The sequence below is a fragment of the Culex quinquefasciatus genome, chromosome 1, assembly GCF_015732765.1.
Source record: "Culex quinquefasciatus strain JHB chromosome 1, VPISU_Cqui_1.0_pri_paternal, whole genome shotgun sequence".
NCBI lineage: Eukaryota > Metazoa > Arthropoda > Insecta > Diptera > Culicidae > Culex > Culex quinquefasciatus.
The window spans coordinates 48,405,977-48,424,366 of NC_051861.1; the positions used below are offsets into that span (position 1 = coordinate 48,405,977).

Sequence of the window (18,390 nt, forward strand, 5' to 3'; positions counted from 1 at the left end):
GTAGGATACAAGGTACAGGGAAACCACGCTAGTTTGACTTGAGTAAAGCTAAATTGTGACCCAGTTCGTTTAACCTGAAGTCATTGTCAAACCAGCGATGCTGAACTGTAAATTCGGAAGGGGAAGGAGGTACAAAAAGGACTTTCATTATCCCGGATGGATCCGTGTTGAACTGCCGAAATTGTTCCCCAAATCGTTGTCACCCAGCAACGCAGTTCGGTGAAACCGTCACCACACGGGACGAAAGTTAATGCTATTCAGGAGTTGAACCTTTTAAGGGGAAGCCCGCCAACCAACTGGAGCAGGTCCTGTTTGAAGCCAAAGGTCACCCAGTAATTAGGGACATACTGGTGGGAGTAAATTCTGCTTAATTAATCGCTGTGACGAATATTTAGGAGCCATCATTCGGAAGAGGCTGCAGCGTTTGATGGAAAATTTGTCACCCAGCCAACCCGAGTGGGAAATCGTTTTGAGTCTTTTTTTCTGTTGCGGCCGCGCACAGAGAATTGTACCGCTGGATTATAAACAAACTTTTAATTGGATTTGGAGGCATTTCTGCGGTTGATGTTGGACGCCGCAATGGCAGATGATTGGATGGATCCACTCCGGTAAATAACGAGACATTTTACGGTTGAGGTTCTGTGTTTGATTGCATTTAAGGTGGTTTGTGGGAGTCAATTTTGAAAATGTCAACTTCTGGAAAAAACTGATTCCAGATTCCAAACCCCGGAGCAGTTCAATCAGCGGGAACAACAAAACAACTCTTAACCCGGTACCACATCCCTGATTGGTTTCTGGGAAGTTGTTGCGGCACGATGCAGCAGCAGCTTGTTACAAGGTTTATTTCATGACAGCATGCAATTTCAAGCGCGATGTCGGGCCGGGCCATCGACGTGATCATTCGTGCCTGCCATTAGCACGGGGAAGCTTTAATTTGGTGCAAAAGCTAGAAGCTTCTAATCCCTTGGTCTTTGGGTCCCACTTTTGGTTGAAAATAATTTTAACTCTATATGGATTTAAGAATTTGTAAATTCCAATAAAACTGCATTTGAATTTGCGAATCCGGTCTCGTCAGTTGGAACTACCGACAGCTTACACAAACGCAGCCAGTCTGATTAAAGCATGCTGGAAAGTCTTGTGATTAGATTACGGCCCAAATTTTTAGCATGTTTGAGTTTATTTAAAATGTTTTTTTTTTTTTCAAAATATTAGTTTTTCGTCAAATGATATTTTTTTTTGAGAACTAATGATTGCATATCAACTATATCGGTGTATGCATTTGCATGCATTTTCCAATAGATTTTTTCACTTAAATGTTGAAATTCTGGCTTGCGAATAGCTTACTTCGATCTCCGGGAATAATTACATCTTTTATGCCAAAAAAATGTATTTTAACCTTTTAAAAATGTGTAAATTTAGCACTTTTCGATTGTAATGCCGCTTTTTCAGTCTAAATTTACATAATATTACATCACTTGTCCCACCTGTATAAATCAACAGGACCGCGCACTGGCCTCACAATCCAAAGGTTGTTGGTTCGAATCTAAATATGGTATCCGGTGCCTTCGCTCCGTGCCGAACTTAAACACGTTGAAGCCACGTTGAAGCAAAGTTCTTGTGGTTAAAAGGAAGACACAAGTGGTTGGTACTAGTAATATAACAATAAATCACCGGCTAATTGACGTGTCACCAAGAATTCAAATTAGAACGCACTTTCCCATTTTCGTTCTGATTTCGTTCAGCGATCAGCGATTGTCAAACACACGGTTTGACAGATACGCAGCTTTCTGACGCAATATGTGAAAAGTGCAGAAACCGAGGCGGAAAGCATTCTTAAACTATGTTATTTTTGCAAAATCCTTCGTGAAAGATGATTATTTTACAAATGTTCCAATGTTAAATGAAAGTAGGGCTAGATATTGTTTTGCCCTTCATGACTCGGATTTTTTAAGATGATTTAAAAGTTACAGAAACATCATCATCAGTCTTATTCATCTAGCGCAGCGATTCTCAACCTTCTTCTAGGCCGGTACCCCCTGCCATGTAAATCAAGTAGGCCCGGTACCCCCGTTGAGAATCGCTGATCTAGCGGCTCTTTTCACTTTTGGAGTTTTTTTTTTAAAAAAAAGGACCAATAAACCAAATTTTCAGTTTTTGCTTTTTGGGTGTTTTTGAATACCCCTGGCTCAAGGCGGTTTCAAAAACACCCAAAAAGCAAAAACTGAAAATTTGGTTGGACCTTTAAAAAAACTCCAGACTGTGTTCATGAATTCTTCGCAACACGGAAACAGCGGCGGTGTTTGAATGTCAAACTGGAGTTTTGACATTACTCATGTATTTAGTTGTAATCTATCGAAATTAAAAAATGCAAAAAATATACTTTCCCATTGAATTTTGACAAATTGACAAACTAAGGGTTAATGCAGTCACAAACACAAACTGGCAACACAGAAAAAAAATGAACGAGAATGAAGCCAAAGGGGAAAACAGAGGAGACCAGATCCCGCCGCGATTCAATAATTATCAATTTGTCAATCGAATGAAAACACTAATAAACATGTAAACCAAAGCGCAACGGCGTAAATTGTGTGAAGGAGAGAACAGACAGGAAAGGTTATAATATCTTTTTCACGACTTTTTTTGTCGAGCTTCAGAACGATCCAGCATTCTGTTGGTGTTGGGTGGTTAGTTGCTTCGTCGCGTGTTGTGCTTTTTTATCACCTGAATCGCACTCAAAAGGGCTGTTTTGTTTTTACTTTGAATTTTTCAAAAATGCTGTAGAAGTTCATGATAAATTTGATTTTTAATATCTTTTTTAAGATCAAAAAAAGTTTTCTACCTGATAGGTGCATGAATTTATCTTTTTTATGACTACTTCCTGTGGCTACAACCGCGTTTTCATCGGCACTTTGCGTGCTTCTGGTACATTCACTTAATACACTAACGGCTACTAGCTGCTGCTGGTGCATCCCACACTCGTGAGTACATCACTATACTGGTTCGAGGATATGGATGATTGAAATCTGGACATCATTCATGAACTCAATAAAGGTATATCGAACTGGATCACTACTCGTTTCAAATATTACAATTACTCTAACAATAATCAGATTATAAACTATACAACAACTGAGAGAAAGTCCGAAAAATCTATGTTTTCTGCAAGCTTAAATTTGGGTATGAAATTTTAAGTTGTGTGCAACTTGCAGCAATACTCGATTTTTCAGCACACGTCGTATTTATCCAACTCAGCAAAGGTAAAAATCATCATTTTGGCATTCAGCATTTCGACGCTGTCGTGCTATCTTCTCGCATGTCGTTTTCTGGCGTTCCGAGAAAACCGCGTTTTAATGGTTGACCTTGAATAAACAAAAAAGAGAGCGCGCAATGTTAACAATAACAAACTCGTTTTGTTTAGTTGACCATTCTGTGCATTGTCCCGAAGTTTGGTTGAATTTGGTTGCCGAAGTTCCGAGTTATAAGTCAAAATGTTTACGGTAATCGGGCATGAACGTGTGTCAAACGAGTTTTGCACAGAAATCTCTTTGGCCAGTTGTCGCAATTAGATACATACATTTTCATTATGTGTCGAGATAGCACGAAAAAACCACCCTAATCTTGTACTACCCTTATTTTCAACCAAGCCAAAAGTTGCCCCTTTCCATTTTTTCTGAAGACACCAAAGCTCCAAAATTTCACCATTTTTCGGAAAATCAATTTTCTATCGAATTTTGCGATCTCGACCACTGTGCACTGTGTACTATTAATCACAAACAAGGCGATTAAACGAGTGAGTAAAGTAACGGAAAACAAAAAGAAAACTTCATAAAAGCTTGTGAAATTGTTGGAAATCGGAAAACTTATTAGATAAAATCATTAAATTCACCTTTTCTCGATTTCAGTTATTTTTCATTTAAAAATGAAAACTCCAAGAATTTTACTCCATTTCAAATGATGTGGCATAAAAATGCAATTAACATTAATTATGTAACTATATCCAGGAAAAATCTCTCTCCCCCAATAGCAATTCACCATTCAGCGAATTTCCCACCGTTGAATTGTTTACTTTATGATAAATTTCCGAGATTTTTGCTCGTCTGCCGGCCCATAAGAAAACATAACCATCCCCCCCACACCCCCTCTTTTCACGGAATTTCCATCCCAAAACCGTGAAACAACACAATTCATTTTGCGGGCAATTTTTTTTTTCTCCCTCCATTTTATTGATGTTCCACCGTCCCACATTGCTGCCGCTTATCGATGTTCTGACGGTTGGTTGATGTTTGTTTTAAAAATAAAAAGATCCACCGCGGAAAAACAATCCACGGCATAAAATGTGGAAAATCCTTCGACAGTGAGCCGATAAAAGGACCACCGCGAAATGACGTACGCGCCCCACATTTACAGCTTAAATTTACTTGGTTTGATAGGTACCATTTTAATTAATGTTGTAGGTGCTTTATTTGTTTCGAAAATAGCACATCCACACAATGTGGTGATCATTGTTCATTGGCAAAACTGAATCAAATTAATTGCATTCATTTGATTTCTCAAAAAGAGTATTTTTATGGAAATGATGAAATTTAATAATTAAATAATGATTAATCAGTTGGTCTACAACAACCAAAATGTAATTTTCGAGATTCCCAAACTGTTAGCTATTTATTATTTATGAATATTTGTTATCGGTATAAATCACAGGTAATTGGATGCCTTCCAATACCACAAACCATTATTTATGGTCATCATTTGAAGGCACCTGTTCAGCGAAATTTCACGTTCATCATTCGTTCGGCTATGAGAGCTTTGATTCACGTGTGTGTGCCTCGCAAATTGTGCCTGCATGTGTGCACATCATTCACGTTCACAGAGAAAACCCCTTTTCCGCACGATTGCGAAAATTATCAGCCCGACGTCGGATTTCTATTCACCGACCGACCGTCCGCGACCGGAAGTGAGAATCTTCCGCGCCATTCGAGGACTTTGGTACGATTGCAATCGTCGTTCGTCGTTCTGAACTTCCTCCCACAAATACACACTTCACTGGAACCACATTAGAGCGCACCATTTTCCGAGCTAATAATGCGATCTCGAAATGCGATTTCCGGCTGAGCGAGGATTCGGTGTGGGAAATTTCCGTGATTTCATGCTTGTTTTCACGATGCTTTTGAGAAAAGAGAAGGGATTGTAGATAATTTTGCATGCAATTCCACCCACGTGGGTTTGACAGTTCTATCGAGTATGGGCAGAAGGGTCAAATCGCCACCAAACTTGGGATTCCTGTTAACTATCGTTGGACGAACGTCTCCTCCAAGTTTGGTTCAATATCGTTGACATGGAGATCCCAGTAAGCCGCGCGCGCGAACGGTTGGGGAAAAAATTGCAGCACGATTTTTGACGGCTCGAAATGCTTCTAGAGAATATAAAAGTTGTTGTTTCACATTTTCTTGTGATAAGATTTTCTATCGTTTTAAGTGCAACTTCTTTGTTAGAACCACCGAACCATGGGGAAATATTGGTTGAGAGCGGACATACTCAGTGCAAAAGTGAAAATGTTCACGTCAAACGATCGGCATGTCTCCTGAAAAGAACCTGGAATCAGACGATCGTGATACCGCCTCGCGGCGGCTTTTGAAGATTTGAGCTTTATGTTAAAGATTTGCTGTTTCTTGGTGAGAGCTTTCCATCATAAGTTGGTAAATCATTATATTCCCCTATATTATGATATTATAAATTAAATAACCCTTCTATCCCTTCCCCATTATCCCTTTCCCAATTCCCATTTTCCCCAACTTGAATTGCCCAATTCCACTTCCCTCCTAAAAATATAATTATTTGCCAATTTACACTTACACACCACACCTAACTGATTCGGAGCGTTTGGTACGGTATGTCCACGCATCCTTCCTCCCCTGTTGATTCTGTGAAATGTGATTCGTTCACCGAATCTGTCTCTGCGGTTAATGCAATTCAGTAGGCCTGGCCGCTTTAATTTTTGCTGTACATTTTTGAGGTCACTCGGATGTACTGCAATTATTAATATAGACAAGAAAGGGCTTGAGGCGTAATCTAACCGCAATTCTTCCAGGATGCTTTCTTCGGACTGGCTGCGCTTGTGTTCGATTAGATTAGATTAGATATCGTGAAGGTCAGTTGACATGGAATGACCCCTGTATGATTTTATAGAGAGAATTATTTCATCTACTATAAATTTCCACGTTAAACCATAAACTTCAAGTCCAGTGAATCATAACAAAGCACCATGACTAGTCTTAAATTAATTTTTGATTAGGCACAATTTCATCGAACCATTAACAAGTAAATTCCTGGTGGCTTTTCTAATATCCTGTCGTAGGCTCATCTCATCATTCATAATGCATGCATTTTGCCAAACGAACATGTCTTTCATGCGGCACGCCTCACTCGACAACATCACCGCCCTCGTCAGCCCTGTCTATATGGTTCACAATAATTGAAATCCGTACACGGTCCTCGAATAAACCTACTCAATTATTTCCTCTGTGGCCAACGCACGCGTGTGTATAAACAGAGAAAAGGCCACGTTTTTTTATTCCAAATTGATTTTTCTATAAATTTTAATTGAATCGTGCCAACAGCGCACCCTTTGAGACTTGTGACAGAAAAGGGGCGAGAATTGTGATGTGCACGGCGAGTGTTGGCGGGTTAAACGAACCTGCCAAAGGACTCTGGAAGAGGCGCGTCACGAACGGACGTGAGAATGACTCTTGCCAGACACATGAAACACCCTGCCGGGAGGAAGGGTCTTAAATAATTTCAACCAACAATTTTCCAGCGATAGGCATTTCCCCACGGTTTGCCTGTTGCCACTCAGGATCCCTGAAAGAACACTCAGTTGCATGAAAAACATATTTTGAAAGAAATTTTTCCAATCTCTTTCCAAACTTATTTCAAAAGTCTTTATAAAGTTCTCAAAAAAAAATAAAAACATGATTCAAAATATGTTCAACAAACTTCCATACGTCTGTATTGTAACAACAGAGTTTAGTCAGTGAAATGGGGTTAACATGATAGAGTCCTTCCTCCGCTCACACCGAGTCGTACTTATCCTGAACGGGTTTAATGGTGGGGGTTAAGGCGCTCGAATTAGCACGTGAATTGAAATAGCATACAGCGATCCACTTGACGTGCTGGCTCGTCGGCTCGGGCTGTCAGTTTCACGCAATTTGGGTTGCCGCGGCGGCGGCGGCGGCGTCTGGTCGACTTTGAAGTATTGGAACCGCACCCCGTCTCGATGGGCTTTGATGGAAGTTTCGATAGAATCGAATCGATGAAACTATTCTTGTTTGCGTGTGGGAAAATATGTGCTGAAATACCCTCAAACACGCTTATTCAAATGATGAGCTGAAGGATAGGCAATTCAAACATTCCGACGTTGTTGTGCTATCTTGTCGCACGTCGCTTTTTGACGTTCCGAGCAAAACGCGTTGTAATGATTACCTTGAATAAACAAAATAATAGAGGACGCAATGTATACGATAACAAACACGCTGTTTACTGTTTTGTGCATTGCACAATGGTCCAGATCGCAAAAATTAAGTGGAAAATGAATATTCCGAAAAATGGTTAAGTTTCGGAGCTTTGGTGTCTTAAGAAGAGTTGTTGCAAATGGAAAGGGGCAACTTCTGGGTTGGTTTAAAATTAGGGTGGTTCACGATTTGTGTGATTTTGAAAATCTAACTTTACAGGAGTATTTTTGGGAATTTTTATGTCTTCTAAAAAGTTGTTTTATCTCGTAATTTACGCCTTCTATGACCAAATTTATAGAAAGCATCTGAGTAAACCTTCAAAAATCAGTTTTTAAAACGTGGCAATTCAGAGTTGAGTTTTAGAGAAAAATCATATTAACTTTTAGAGCTCTAAAAAACAAACATTTTTATTTGTTAACATGTCAATTTGGACTTAAACGTCAAAAGTTACAGCCATTTTAAGGTAAAAAAGATGTAAATTTAAAACATAAATATCTCGAAAAGGTGGACCACCCTAATGAAATTCGAAAATTGTTCAAATATATTTTTTCCATGTAGTTTTGCTCGCTGAATCTGAATCTGCCCTCCAAATTGACATGTTAATAAATAAAACTGTTCGTTTTTCAGAGCTCTAAAGGTGCTTCGAATATCGAACGAAACTATTGGCACTACGCCCCCCGGGGCATGGCCTTCCTCTAACGTGGGATTTCTGCTCCAGCGCCTCTGACGAGACAGGAGAAACCGGGACCGACGTTTTACTTCACCATCCGATAGAAGCTCAGTGGATAAGGCGGGAATCGAACCCGCGTCTCATAGCATCATCGGGATCGGCAGCCGAAGCCGCTACCCCTGCGCCACGAGACCCAGCTTCGAATATCACTTTTCTCTAAAACTTAACCCAAAATTACCACGTTCAAAAAACTGATTTTTGAAGGTTTGCTCAGATGCTTTCTATAAATTTGGTCATAGAAAGGGTAGATTACTAGCTAAAATTTTGGCGTCTTTGACAAAGTTGCTGGAATTGGCAAGCTCAACTACTTTTTAGAAGACATAAAAAATTCCAAAAATACTCCTGTAAAGTTAGATTTTCAAAATCACTTTAATTGTGAACCAACTTAATTTAAAACCAAACCATAAGTTGCCTCTTTCCATTTGTAACAACTCTTCTGAAGACACCGAAGCTCCAAAACTTAACCATTTTTCAGAATATCCAATTTCCACTTATTTTGCCATCTGGACCACTGTGCATTGTCCCGAAGTTTTGTTAAATTTGGTTACCGGAGTCTCAAGTTGTAATTAAAAATGTTTACGGTTATTGGGCTTTTACGTGTGTCAAACGCGTTCTGTTCTGATATCCCTTTTATCAGTTGTCGCACTTACAGCAATTTTCAGGGTATGTCAAGTTAGCACGACAAGATTGAAACTTCTTTCATTTGAATAGTTACAACAATGTCAGTTTTTTGGATTAAATTGAATAGCTCAGGATTTAGAATGAATTTTGGGGATCTGTGAAGGTCAAAAAGTGGGGCATTGTGAGCTGCAAAAAATTGCATTCTTAATTAAATATCGCCCAAAATTAACACGTGTTAAGATAGCACGACAGCGACGAAATATTTCATCACAACTAAGCACTTGTCCACATCGGGATTCAAACTCACGATCATTAGATTGCAAGTGCAATTACCAAGCATCTGGACCCCCAAGGCACCCCCAAATCTAAACATCCGTGAAAAATATCTCCTTCAAAAATCTCTGAACGAAAACTAATTGAAACTTTTTCTCTCCTCTCCGCACAGAACAACACTCCAACAATGTGATCATCGCCTGAAAAGCCCTCAACAAAGTTGTGCAAAGTGCGGTGTGAAGAAAAAGTGAAAACAAATGTCATAGTGCGGTAAAACCGGCGAATAAAATAAAGTGTGCCCTCATCAAAGAGCCATCAAAGCTGTGAACAGCGGCAGTGAAGCAACAGGATCTGGAAAAAGTCGTGAAAATTCATAGCCTCCAGGGGCCCTCTGCAGTTGCTCTGGTGACATCACGGAAAAAAAAATAAAAAAAAGTCACCATAAATGAGTGACTGCTGGCAGCACGGTTAGGCTCCAGAGTGTTCCCGGAGGAGTGTGTGTGTGTGTGCAGTTTAGTGGGGTGTTTGGTTGTTAGTGGGAAAAGTAAAGCCAACCCACCTAGAGAAGAATAAGTGCCCTCCAGAGGGCAAGTAGCGAGCTAGCAAAATGACCGTGAAAATTTTCCGCCGCGGTTCGGCACGCTGCATTGGGCTGCTGTCGGCGTTCGTCACTATTCTGCTCTGCCTCTACTACATCTCGATGGGACAACCCTCGACAACGCCGACGGCCGGTTCCGGTTCCGGTGTGGCAATGCAGCACCAGAAGAGGTCAGTACTCGTTACATGATTCAAATTATGTTGTTGGGACTATCTCCTTATTTTTTAAAGTAAAAATCCTAACCCTTAAAATATGTTTGATGCCACCCTAAAGGATCCTTCACTCAATAAGAACTTATTTAGCACTACCAACCCTAAACCGGTAGATTACGTTTGCTGGGACGCCACCCTTCCTCCACAGGTGTGCTCTCATGAACTTTTATTAAGGTACTTTGCCACAGGGGAGAAAACAAAGAAATGCGTTATTTCATGTGTTGGCGAATGCGAAGGAGAAAGTGTTTGCAGTTTTATTGCTCTATCCCTCTAAACTAGAACGTAAAATTTCATGAGAACTTTTTTACCCACACATACGAGCGGAACACACTCATTTGAAGGGATAACATTGTGTGGGAAGATATAAAAAGTGGAAATCTCCGTGGTTTACGGGAGGGTTTGGTTCGACCATATAAACCGGAAAAATACGGTCATTTAAGCAGTATAATTTCAAGGTCCTACACCCAGAACTGGGCATCGGCATACGAGAGAATATAGAGCACGATTCGGTAGTAAAATGGTACTGTGTGCGGACTGAGAGGATAAATCCCAAAATTACCGAGAGTACTTTACTCATGGGTTCATCTTCAAAAAAAGTTCATCTATAAAAAAAAGTACCAGTTCCGAGACTCGAACCTTCGGCATATTGAACCGTGCCTTTGCCGTATGGGCCACCGAGGTTCGGTGACTAAGTGGCGGTCATGTGTCCATATAAACTAACCCAATAGGATGAACTGTTCTAATGAACGAATGAACACGCGAGAGGACTATACTCTCGCAAAATAGCACTTTCCTCACGTTTCTTTTCGTGAGGACTATCCTCTCGTTCTTTAACTTTGGGTGTAGTAATAGCAAAAAGTAAGAAATCCGTATGATTTACAAGTAATAGCACAGCACATTTTATAGAATGAGCTTCAATTATATTTTGAGCTTAAACACCTTTCACCTTAAAACCATTTTAACTTATGACATTTGGATAACGAATCTGAGTGACTAAAAATAATTTATGGAAATGTTATTGACGTTAGAGGAATGATTGTTGGAAAATACTTTTGCACGGATTTTTCATTAGTGGCACTTGATATTAAAATAAAATAACGCCGTTGCATCAATTTTTCAAAACTTTTTTCAGACCTTACAAATTATATTTGATAAAAAAAATGTTGCGCCAAAAACTTAATCAATGTTTGATGTGGCATTAAAAATGTAATGAAAAGCTTATGAATAAAACTATGGTTTAGCATATTTTTTTTATTCTGTTTAACTCAATAAAAACCAATTGATTGAAAGCTTGTTTGAACAAAACAAAATTTTCTAATATTAAATGACGAAAAATTGCAAAATTTTCTTAACTTTTGCAAAAAAAACTCTGAAAAACTGGTCAAAATGGTCAAAATCGTCACCTACTCAAAAAAAAAAAACAATACTAAATCCATAATAAGGTGGTTGGTGCCTTCCTCACATTCATAAAGTGAATACATTCACGCATAATTGCACCATTCCCCCATAACACGTCGAAAAAATCATTACTCATTTCTTCGGATAGGGTCTTCAGATGTTCAATCTTTCTAACTAATTGGTAAGGTCTTTTGATAACCTATCCAACAATAATCCGCATAATAGATCCGGACAATATTTCCATCAACATATCTGAGACTCGGTTTCAAAAAAGTGATCAATAACAATTGAGTGCTTAAAAATTTTGATAGGGTAATCAGATCTTCTCTGAGATTTGGGTCAATCGATTTTTTTTGTATTTTTTAATCCGGCTGAAACTTTTTTGGTGCCTTCGGTATGCCCAAAGAAGCCATTTTGCATCATTAGTTCGTTCATATAATTTTCCATACAAATTTGGCAGCTGTCCATACAAAAAGGATATGTGAAAATTCAAAAATCTGTATCTTTTGAAGGAATTTTTTGATTGATTTGGTGTCTTGAGCAAAATTGTAGGTATGGATATGGACTTCACTGAAAAAAAAAGATGCACGGTAAAATTTTTTGGTGATTTTTAATTTCACTTTTTGTCACTAAAACTTGATTAGCTAAAAAAACACTATTTTTATTTTTTTTATTTTTTGATATGTATTAGAGGACATCAAAATTGCAAACGGGTAAAACATTCAATATAACGCCCTTTTAAAATGTTAGTCTTGATTTAAAATCTTTGAAAATATTTTTTTCGAAAGGATCGGAAAATTTCACGAATGTTTCATATTTTAACATTGTAAATCAGACCATTAGTTGCTGAGATATCGACATTAGAAAATGGTGGGTTGTTTGGGTAAGACTCAGAAAACATCAATTTTCCTGTTTTTTTAAACCTTTGCATGACAATATCTCAGCAACTAAGGGTCGTATGAACAAAGTTCAAAAAAGCAAAATATAGAGAACTTTCTCAGCTTTTCAACAAAAAAAATTTCAAAGGTGGGCAAACACGGGCACTAATTTAAAAAAATGAAAACTGCGACTATTTTCAAAAAAGTCACATAAAAATGGTTATAATTTGAAAACAGTGATCTTTATCAAAAAATCACTACAATACTTTTTGATTGCAAATTCGATTTAACATAGAAAAATGAAGTTGAAACTTTTTTGCGACCAATATTTCAATTTATTGGGAAAAAATCTGTATTGATTCAAAAAATCATAACTCGGTCAAAGATTTTTTGCCCATTCTGGAAATTTCTAAAAAGTTGGCATTTGATGTCCTCTAAAACATGTCAAAAAAATAAAAAAAAATAGTATTTTTTGTAAATCAAGTTTTAGTGACAAAAAGTGAAATTAAAAATCACCAAAAAAATTTACCCTGTATCATGTTTTTTCAGTGTACACGGAAAAAAATCAATTCTCAAAATCGTGAATTTAATTCACGTATGCAAGAACCACGAAGGAATATATTCACGTTCATAGTGCAAATGCACCATACTCAAAAATAAATTCCTTCGTGGTTCTCACATTCGTGAACATAATTCACGATTACGAGAATTGATTTTTTTCTGTGTAGTCCATATCCATACTTACAACTTTGCCGAAGACACCAAATCAATCAAAAAATTCCTTCAAAAGATACAGATTTTTGAATTTTCTCATATCCTTTTTGTACGGACAGCTTCCAAATTTGTATGGAAAATTATATGAACGAACTAATGATGCAAAATGGCTTCTTTGGGCATACCGAAGGCACCAAAAAAGTTTCAACCGGATTAAAAAATACAAAAAATAAAATTAAAGAAAAAATACCGATTCCGTAGAGAACTGCTCATCTTCCATGTTTTGGATGCGTTGGCAAGGTCTTTTGATTACTAATCCAACGATGGATCGCACAACATGAATCGATGAATCGAATAGCATTTTCATAAACATATCTGAGATCCGGCCTCTCATAAGTGAGCAGTTCTCTACGGAATCGGTCTTTTTTCTTTAATTTTAATTTTTGTATTTTTTAATCCGGCTGAAACTTTTTTGGTGCCTTCGGTATGCCCAAAGAAGCCATTTTGCATCATTAGTTTGTCCATATAATTTTCCATACAAAATTGGCAGCTGTCCATACAAAAATGATATGTGAAAATTCAAAAATCTGTATCTTTTGAAGAAATTTTTTGATCGATTTGGTGTCTTCGGCAAAGTTGTAGGTATGGATATGGACTACACTGAAAAAAATGATACACGGTAAAAAAATTTGGTGATTTTTATTTAACTTTTGTCACTAAAACTTGATTTGCAAAAAAACACTATTTTTAATTTTTTTATTTTTGATATGTTTTAGAGGACATAAAATGCCAACTTTTCAGAAATTTCAGAATGGGCAAAAATCTTTGACCGAGTTATGAATTTTAAATCAATACAGATTTTTCAAAAAATCGAAATATTGGTCGCAAAATTTTTCAACTTCATTTTCGATGTAAAATCAAATTTGCAATCAAAAGTACTTTAGTGATTTTTGATAAAGTACACCGTTTTCAAGTTATAACCATTTTTAGGTAACTTTTGAAAATAGTCACAGTTTTCATTTTTAAAATAGTGCCCATGTTTGCCCACCTTTGAAAAAATATTTTGAAAAGCTGAGAAAATTCTCTATATTTTGCTCTATTGAACTTTGTTGATACGACCCATAGTTGCTGAGATATTGCCATGCAAAGGTTAAAAACAGGAAAATTGATGTTTTCTAAGTCTCACCCAAACAACCCACCATTTTCTAATGTCGATATCTCAGCAACTATAGGTCCGATTTACAATGTTAAAACATGAAACATTCGTGAAATTTTCCGATCTTTTCGAAAAAAATATTTTCAAAAATTTAAAATCAAGACTAACATTTCAAATGGGTGTAATATTGAATGTTTGGCCCGTTTGATATGTTAGTCTTGATTTTAAATTTTTGAAAATATTTTTTTCGAAAAGATCGGAAAATTTCACGAATGTTTCATGTTTTAACATTGTAAATCGGACCTATAGTTGCTGAGATATCGACATTAGAAAATGGTGGGTTGTTTGGGTGAGACTTAGAAAACATCAATTTTCCTGTTTTTTAACCTTTGCATGGCAATATCTCAGCAACTATGGGTCGTATCAACAAAGTTCAATAGAGCAAAATATAGAGAATTTTCTCAGCTTTTCAAAAATATTTTTTTCAAAGGTGGGCAAACATGGGCACTATTTTAAAAAAATGAAAAACTGTGACTATTTTCAAAAAAGTTACCTAAAAATGGTTATAACTTGAAAACGGTGTACTTTATCAAAAAATCACTAAAGTACTTTTTGATTGCAAATTTGATTTTACATCGAAAAATGAAGTTGAAAAATTTTTGCGACCAATATTTCGATTTTTTGAAAAAATCTGTATTGATTTAAAAATTCATAACTCGGTCAAAGATTTTTTGCCCATTCTGGAAATTTCTGAAAAGTTGGCATTTGATGTCCTCTAAAACATGTCAAAAAAATAAAAAAAAATAGTATTTTTTGCAAATCAAGTTTTAGTGACAAAAAGTTAAATAAAAAATCACCAAATTTTTTTTTACCGTGTATCATTTTTTTTCAGTGTAGTCCATATCCATACCTACAACTTTGCCGAAGACACCAAATCGATCAAAAAATTTCTTCAAAAGATACAGATTTTTGAATTTTCACATATCATTTTTGTATGGACAGCTGCCAATTTTGTATGGAAAATTATATGGACAAACTATAGATGCAAAATGGCTTCATTGGGCATACCGAAGGCACCAAAAAAGTTTCAGCCGGATTAAAAAATACAAAAAAAATCGAATGACCGAAATCTCAGAGAATTGCTCAAGTGTCAAATTAACACTTAAGTGCTCCTAACTTTTGATAGGGTTATTAGATCTTCAATCTTTTAGACGCGTTGTAAAGGTCTTTTGAACATATAAAAAATACCCATCCAACAATAGCATGACTTGCATGACAAATTTGGATAACGTTTTTTTTATCAAAATATTTGGTTCGGCCTCTGGAAAGTGCATAAATAACACTTAAATACTTATAATTTTTGATGGGGTTGTCAGATCTTCAATGTTTTGGACTTGTACGGTCTTCTAAATACCCTTTTTTACGATTTTTTTACAACGTACTACATCTCGATTACAACGTACAAATTTGTTTGTATCTGCTGTACAACATTGTAGAACTTGTTACAATCTAAAAAATAACCCTGCAAAGTTAGAAAAAACACGAAATTTCAAAATGAAAAATGTTGTTCTTAATGAAAAAATACCCTCCTGAGTTATTGCAGATTCTTAATTAACATTAAATTACCAATAAAATTACATGACTCATGATTTTCATTACTCTACTTGAGTAACGGAAAACTGGCAGCAATTTTCGATCTGTTCTGGTGAAAAATATGTTTTTTTTTATTTTTTATTTTTTTTGAGTACACCATCAAGTGAATTAATTAACACAAACGTCGTTTTTACACAAAATTTCTACACAGCAATAAAAATAGTAATCCAGCTACGCGTAAAAGGCCTGACTGTAAAATTAATTTAGCATTATTTGATGAAATTTTATGTAACATTACACTCTGGACGTTGTAGCCATCACTATGGGAAATCTAATGACCGAAATTTCAAGCTTATCCTTCCGATTTTTGATCGGTCAGATGACCGAGCGGGCTAAGGCGCCAGTCCTTCCTGATGGTGGTGGATTTGAATCCGCTGCATTTTTTTTGTGTTTACAAAAAAATAACATGCAGTGTGTAATATTAGGTGTCTTTTTTGACAATGGTGATGTGCATGCGTTTGCATGCGATTTTACCACCAGATTTTTTGCTGTAATACTTTAACATTTATTTTGTTTTTTTTTTTCATAAGTAATGCTTCAAAATCTGTTCAAAACATGCATTTTCAACTTCAAAACAGCACAGCCAAAAAAAAAGTCTTGAGTGTAAAATAAATTTTACGTAATTTATAAAAAAAAATTGAAAAACCCTAAAAAATGTAGCCCATCGGTATGAAAACCCGATTGACCGAAACACCAAGCTAATATAGGCGTTTATCCTAAACAGAAAAATTTTATGGTAATATTACACTTAGGCGCTGTAAATGCAGGGTTTGAACCCCGACGGCTGCAATCTTTGTTGTGTGTAGAAAAACTTTACATGCTATACTGTGTAAAATTAAGTCAGATCTCTCGAAAATGCATGCGATTTAACCAACTGATGTTTTGCTGTGAGTATTACACAAACCTAACAGTCCTGATTTAATACAGGCCAACTGGACTTTAATGACTAAAAGTCCAAACCATAATCATAGTTTAAAAAGTTCAAAATAAATAAACCGCGCCAACTTTTCACGCCTTTTTTTCTCTCCAACTCACCCACAACCACACACACAAAACGCAAAACTGAGCCAAGAACTTAAAATGTTTCGCCACTATATATCGGGGTGGTGTTCCTGCAGCAGCCAAAACGAACAGAGCTTTTTATTGCCCCTTCACGCTAGATAATATCCCTATTATCGGGCCATTAGCAGCAGCATGTGCGTCGTCGTCCTGGACCTCATCCTCGAGTGGAGGGGGGGGGGGAGATCCCAGTCCTTGTGCACGTTTTCCGCTCGAAACGACTGGCGAATGCGTTATTTTTATACCCCCTCCGTGTGCGGGGCCGACGGACTTTTCTCAACTGACTGGGACGGGAAAAGTTTCCGACGTTGTCGTCGACGAAAAGTCAAGCTTTTCTCGTGTTTTTTTCGTTCGTTGAGTTGGGAAATTTTGGCTTGTGGCGCACACAGAATCGATATCGGAACGACATCTGGCGCGGGTTGACATTTGCACAGCCAGCGCGAGAAGCGAAACCTGACAGGCAAATCGACTCAAGTTTTACTAAACATGGCACGGAACAATTTGCATACACAAAAGTTATCTTGGAATATTTGTAAATTGGAGGTACACGGACAGCAGCTGGGCCGGAGGGAAAAACTATCAAGGACACGAAAATTTTGTGTTTTGCTCGAACAACCATAAAGATATCGATAATTGAACTCAGGTGAATCGGAGGGTAAACTTGACGGTGAAAAATTGGGATTAGTCGACCTTGGTAGTTGGATAAAGGATTTTTTAAAAAGGAAGAATGCGAGTTAAGCGCCAGCACCTGATAGTAATTATGTTTTTTTCTAATTTAAAATTCCAAAGTATTTTGTTTACATACATCCAATGTGCATTTAATGTCAAAAATGTATTTTCCATAGCATAGTAGATCGGATGGCATACCGTTGGAAAGTGACTTGAATTGCTCTCATATTCACATTGCGCATGTACAAATGACATCAAAACTTGTTAGGTATCAGAGTCAATTGTTCTCCCCCTCCCAACATAAAAAAGTGGGTTTAACCAAATGTATAACATAAATCTCATTACTTAACTGTGCAGCAGATTGCTAACTGGTCTTGAAAACAAAATGTTGCGTCTTTTCTATCGCATTATGGAACTGAAAGATGGGGTTTTTGTCCCACCGAAAAGATACACTTAGGCCAGCAAAAATCTGTTTTTTCATCACTTTGCTTCAAAGGAAAAGGAAAAAAGGGAAATAATATTGAAAAGAATAGGCACACACAAAAGAAGAATACAGATTGGTCCACATTGTTCGGCGCAAAAATAAAGAAAACCTTTCAAGTTTTCCCAAGCGTCCCCACTTCACTCATCCTGTAGGACAGCAATAAGTAAGCAAGTTTGCCCTTTCTTTATTGCATTAGAGAGAGACACTCAGAAGGCACGTGTCGGTTTGCTTTTTTTGTGAGAGGCAGTCGTTTCATATTTTACTGAAATACTTAAAAAAATAAGAATACATGTTACAATTTATAAAATTCTTTGCTTGTCCAATAGCAAATATCTAAAACTTTTGCAAAAAACACAACAAAATATACCATATGTACAAAGAAAGCACAATATCATCGCAGTGTTCAAGTCTAACATCTTCACATTCATTGTGCTGGC

General features: G+C 37.0%; 1 protein-coding gene and 1 long non-coding RNA gene across 6 annotated transcripts in view; one reads left to right on the forward strand and one right to left on the reverse strand.

Moving 5' to 3' along the window:
• The window catches only part of LOC6034954 (alpha-mannosidase 2), a 213,071-nt gene that overhangs the window by 136,075 nt on the left and 58,606 nt on the right, over nt 1-18,390 (forward strand). For all 5 annotated transcript variants that reach the window (XM_038265543.1, XM_038265492.1, XM_038265637.1 and 2 more), the window contains one exon: nt 9,305-9,900. In XM_038265543.1, the coding sequence (XP_038121471.1) occupies nt 9,740-9,900 (161 nt within the window). In that variant the 5' untranslated portion in view covers nt 9,305-9,739. The remainder of the gene's footprint in view (nt 1-9,304; nt 9,901-18,390) is intronic.
• LOC119770592 lies at nt 6,151-17,884 on the reverse strand. Its single transcript, XR_005278908.1, has 3 exons — nt 17,801-17,884; nt 16,642-16,645; nt 6,151-6,170 (listed from the first exon to the last, which is right to left on the reverse strand). It is a non-coding gene; the product is annotated as an uncharacterized LOC119770592 (long non-coding RNA).